At 40.0% G+C, this 5,849-nt stretch overlaps 1 protein-coding gene across 1 annotated transcript in view; it reads left to right on the top strand.

Moving 5' to 3' along the window:
• abcc4 (ATP binding cassette subfamily C member 4 (PEL blood group)) overlaps positions 1-5,849 on the top strand; it is a 34,894-nt gene that overhangs the window by 27,706 nt on the left and 1,339 nt on the right. The window contains exons 27-30 of the mRNA XM_067583385.1: positions 1,768-1,857; positions 3,007-3,179; positions 3,757-3,862; positions 5,637-5,771. Coding sequence (XP_067439486.1) covers positions 1,768-1,857; positions 3,007-3,179; positions 3,757-3,862; positions 5,637-5,771 — 504 coding nt within the window. The remainder of the gene's footprint in view (positions 1-1,767; positions 1,858-3,006; positions 3,180-3,756; positions 3,863-5,636; positions 5,772-5,849) is intronic.

Raw genomic sequence — 5,849 nt, forward strand, 5'->3', positions numbered from 1 at the left:
CACCAGGCAGTTGATACCCAGACTTTTCCTGGTCCAATTCTGCTCCATATGCCAACTCCTCCCTTCAATCTACCCTGTCACAATTAGGCTAATATATAGAGGCTTTCAGATATGCATTCCTAATGTTTGTAGCCTCACTCCTAAACTAGATGAAATTAAGCTGCTCCTGGTGGACTCAAAAGCACATATACTGGCTATTTCTGAATCATGGTTAACCCCTTGTATCCCCAGTAGTTTACTTTATATTGAGAATTATCACTCTATCGCACAGATAAGCCTGGTGGTGGAGTTGTAATCTATGTGACACAAAAATATAACCACAGATTTTGTGAAATCAAAACATTGTCTGAGTCCTTCTTCCTAGTAACAAATAAATATGCAACCAGTTATTGTCATCTACAAACCTCCACATGTGAGTTCAGCCCTGTATCTGTTACAGCTTAGTGATGCTTTTTAAGTCTGTACAAATGAAGCAATGTATTATACTGGGTGACATGAAGTGTAAACTGTGACTGAAATGATAAGTCCTCTAAACCTTTAAAAGTCTGTGCTACAAAGCTGTGTATTTATCAGTTAATCACAGACCCAACTAGAATTGGAAATACAAAATGTTCAGTTTTGGATCTTATATTCACAAATCAACCTACAATATATTGATTGTCTGCTGTCGTCCATACAGCATCCTCTTGTATTTGCTATCAGGAAAACAATAAAGACACAACAAGTAACTTGTAGAATTCCAAAATCTAAACTGCATGCATTTCACACACAAATCAGGCTAATTGATTGGAGCGATGAATTATCACTAGATAAAGCTAAGCTATTGTTAGGTATTCATTTGTACTATCGACTATATTATTGACTTCTCTCCTCTTCACTTGGTTCTATTTTTCCAAGACATAACTACATAAAAGTAAGTAGAATAAATGAATTAAACCCAATACCTACCTCATTTTTCTGTACATACACTAAAATCCCATATCATATTAGAAATTCTCCCTCCTTTTTACAATTTAAACATTTACACAAATATTTCCTTGTGAAGGAAAACTGCTTGTATTTTTTTGCTAAATGCTGTATTCTTTTATTGACAATTCACTCTTAAAAATAGATATGTTTCAGCCCATATATATGAAGAATATTCTTTGTCTAACTTGTTAACTTTTATTCTCTGCCCGTCTTATTTTTTAAATTCTCTTGTCCTCACTGTTGGACGGCAGGAAACTTGCTGGAGAACATTTTCTAAACTGAGTCAGGCTCACAACTGGTTATGTTCTACATTATTCTGCTGTTTGTTCTTGCTAGAAATCAATTGAAATGTGCTGTTTCACCAGCACAGTATGTGGAAATGACTGAGACTGAATATGTAGACCCAAAACAAACTGGTATTTTGATCCTTTACAGACAAACGGCTCTTTGTTCTGTAGCAGCAAATCAGCCATCAAAGCAGGAAGGTCTCGTGGTATTTTTTGGTATTTTTTTCCCCATAAATTGTGGATTAGGTTGCTTTGTGATGTCGGGCTAGAAAGAACTGACAAGCTTTTGAAAGTGGATTATCCATCACAGGAGACAAATCTTACAAAGCTTTATTTTGGCCACTTAATGATTTTAATGTGCTCAAGTGCTTGTTGACACTCTTTAAAGCCTACAGGGATTAATCAGAAATATGTCACCTCAACCTCTAAAATACTTAAATAGTTTCTGATGTAGATTTTAAGTCATTTTTTCAAGTAGAGTAACCTCTGATGTTTCCCTCCTGTTCTCCAGGACCCAGTGCTGTTTACTGGCTCTATGAGGAAGAACCTGGACCCTTTTAACCAACACACAGATGAAGAACTGTGGAACGCTCTGCAAGAGGTCAGTCACACCGTTATCTAGAACAATACCCCTCCTCACACCTTGTAAAAGACGAGCTAAAGCAGTAAAGACAGCTTCAGTGACTTGAGTGATGAGGCAAAATTGAAAATGTAATAATTAGGATAAAAAATAGAAAAGTGAAGAAAAAAAATGCAGCAGCATGTTGACTAAAGTTCCCAACTGAGCAGCAGTCTGAAATCTAACATCTTCCACTCACATGTCTGTTTTTATTGATACTTGGAGCCTCAAAATGCTGACTGGCTTATTTCCAAGAGAGCACCAATACAGTACATTAAGGATGAATGATCTGAATAAACTCCCCTCTTCATGACAGGGTATTTAATGTAGTACTACAATTAGGTAGTAAAATGTAGACAATAGAAATAAAATAAAACAACCGTAGTAATAAAACAGATGAGACCTGTTGTGTAATAAACAGTTTAGAGAAGTCGAGCCACAAATCTTCAGGCAGGGAGTGCAAAAGCCTGGTCACCTTTATATTTGAGCCAGGATTTACAGGAACAGCCAGAAGGGCCTTACCTGAAGATCTGAGGCTGAAGATCTGAGGGAGTAATAACTCAGCAATGTAGCATGGAGCTAAGCCATGAGCTGCTTTAAAAGTTGTCAGTAAAACGTCAACATCAATTGTAAAACTGACTGGTAACCAGTGAAGAGAGGCTCTAACAGGAGTGATATGATCTTGTCTCCTGGTATTTGTTAGAAGCCGAGCAGCTGCATTTTGTACCAGCTTGAAAGCATAAGATCATTTTTTTTAGCTTAATCCTGAATCCAGTGAATTACAATAATCCAACTGAGATGATATAAAAGTATGAGAACATTTTCTAGAATCAACCCAAAAATTGTTTATGGATAAAACAACCAGAAAAGAATGTCTGTTTTGGTTAAAACAGTAACTTAAATGCCTCACAAATCAATGTAGTCACACTGATGCAAAAAACTTATCTATAATAAAGAAGACCTGCTCATTGATTTTTATTATCGCCCTAACAATAGCATGACTAGTCTGCCCCACAATGTTTCAGTCCTCACAGTCCTGTCATTCTGTAAGCTGCAGTTTGTCGTGTCATGGCATGGAGCAGTAGACTTCTGCACTAATAACATGAATCCCTGTCTCCGTGTTCCCTGCAGGTCCAGCTGAAGAGCGTGGTGGAGGAGCTGCCTGGGAAGCTGGAGACGGTTCTGGCAGAGTCGGGCTCCAACTTCAGCGTGGGCCAGAGGCAGCTGGTGTGTCTGGCCAGAGCCATCCTGAGGAAGAACCGCATCCTCATCATCGATGAGGCCACAGCCAACGTGGACCCCAGGTACCACCTACACAGCTCTCCTCATTGGCAGCAATTGTAGGGAATACTCTTGTCGATTTGTTTTCCATCCTTGAAGGGAAATTTGACACGTTCTGCATCTAAAATCATGGCCTGTACCAAACAGTCAGGTTCATAACAAGTACCATTGTTCCAAAACCTGTTTTACGTAGTGTTCCTGGAGGAAAAGAGTATATCCACTAAGCACCAGATCCAAGCTGAATCACCCTTAGCTGACCCTGGAATATCATCCTCAAGATTTCTGATTTTGCACATTAGTATAGTGGTGACACTCAAGGAGGTTAATATACTGTATATTGTTAATGTGAAGATCATGGCAGAAAATCCAGCAGTGGCAAAGCTCTGTTAGTTTCTCTTTGAAGCTATTCTGCCTGTAAGACAATGGAGGTATTTTTATTTGGGAGTGTTAAAATTCATGAAAATATCCAGATAGTCCATCTTCTGTAAACTCAGTATGTTCTAAATTCAAAAGATCACGCTACCAGGAAATGCTGTTTTCTTATGAAAGACTTTATTCATGTAATTGTGTGTGTCATTAATGTGTGCTCTGTGTCTGCAGGACAGATGAGCTGATCCAGAAAACCATACGGGACAAATTCAGAGAATGCACCGTGTTGACCATCGCTCATCGTCTGAACACCATCATAGACAGCGACCGGATACTGGTGAGTCCTCTTCACTTCACTGATACCAGCAAACAGTACTTACAGAACTTCTTAGAGCACAGGATTCACACTCAGCAGTCAGTTTATTAGGTACACTAGGTTTTCTGCAGAGTGCTGGAGGAGTAGAGCTCACATGGCTCAGAGTGTCATTGAGTATTAGCTGTTCAGTACTGAAGTGGAGATGGAAAGTGGTAATCAGTGGTTTTATATGGAGTTGTGTGCTGGAACTATCTACAGTCAAGTCACAGCAGCTACAATGTTCACACTTTGACCACAGTTTTGTGTTTTGAACTTTTCCAAAACATTTCATCCCTTACCTTCAATAAGATCTGAAATTGTTACACTCTGCTGCACCTCTAAACACCTCCACAGTGCTGTCACATTACAACTAGGTTGTCAGGTCTGCCCACATATGTAAAAACAACAATTAGTGGTTTTATATGAAGTTGTGTATTGGAACTATGTCTTGATGAACAGCAGCAGTGCTTGTCTTTAGCATCATGGAGTCTCGTCACATTGAGCCTGTACAAAGACTCTAAAACCACAGTGACATATCTGGCAACCCACGTTTGTGGGACACTCTGCACTCTAATTAACTAATTACATCTCCTCTTTCCTGGCTGAAAGAGAAATGCTGCCAGAGGACACTAAAACCTGTTGAACAACTAGTAATTAGTTGAGCTAATACATCCAATAATATCTGAAGACTGTAATAAAACTAATCCATCGTCAGCTCGTTAAAACATGGTTGAAGAGAGTTTCTTGTGGGCTGTTGATCAGTTTGTAGTGCACCACAGTAATGTGTGAGAAGTGACTCAGTGTGCTGTGTCAGTCAGCAGATGTCAGAGTGAACTGACCACACCTGGACTACACAGTTACATCAGTGCTACAAGGTGACAAGTTCCACTGCTGGATGGCAGCTAAAACTAAATTCACAGGTGCGACGGAGCGGACTACTGACCACCCGTCAGTGCTTCAGGGTGTGGCCAGAGGTGAAACACACGTTAAACAACTGCTGTTCAGCTTTGTGCTAGGCCAGTGTGAAATAGTGTGAAATGTAATAAAGACTGTGAGGACAGCTGAGTGCTGGCAGTAGTGTCACTGACAGTCAGCAGTGTAAGACTACCTTCTGTCTTGCAGCCTAAACACTTGAGTTTAAGGAATAGTTCAGCATTTTGGAAAATACACTTTAGTGCTTTGTTTTCAACCTAAGTACTGATATCACTCTGTCTGTGTGTTAAATAGGGAGCTGCAGTCAGGACATTGCTAGATTAGCTTAGCATAAAAACTGGAGGCAAGGAGACGGTGAGCCTGGCTCTGTCCAGGGTGAAAAAAAACACACTAACCTAAAAAATCACTAATTGACACATATCTTTGTTTTGTCTGTACACAAAAGTGAGAACAGTTTTGTGTTTCAACTACTTCTTGATGAACAACATCTGCCCAGTGTTAGAGTGCAGAGTGTCAGATATGGTCAGTGAGGTTTTAGTATGAGTCTTTGTACAGACACGGTTATCTCACTGTGACCAGACTCCACGATGCTGCATCCAGCTGCTGTTCATCAAAATAGTTCCAACACACAACTCCATTTAAAACCACTAATTGTTGCTCTTATGTTTGTGCACAGATCAAACAAACTAGATATAATGTGACATCACTGTAAGAGGGGGGTTAACAGATCCGATTGGAGGTTAGGGAGGAAATGTTTTGGAAAAGCTCAAACACACAAAACTGAGCTGTGACTTGACTTGGCTGGACCTGGTTTTGTCTCCAGGTTCTAGATGCAGGGAGAATCCACGCCTATGATGAGCCTTACACCCTGCTCCAAGATCCAGACGGCATCTTTTATAAAATGGTGCGGCAAACTGGCAAGCAGGAGGCAGCCGCTCTACTAGAGGCAGCTAAACAGGTGGGTGTTACTCTTAAAAAGTCTTTACACACATTTTACAATGTGAAACATTTCTGATTCAGCAAAAATGTCTTTCAG

The sequence above is a fragment of the Thunnus thynnus genome, chromosome 24, assembly GCF_963924715.1.
Source record: "Thunnus thynnus chromosome 24, fThuThy2.1, whole genome shotgun sequence".
Classification (NCBI taxonomy): domain Eukaryota; kingdom Metazoa; phylum Chordata; class Actinopteri; order Scombriformes; family Scombridae; genus Thunnus; species Thunnus thynnus.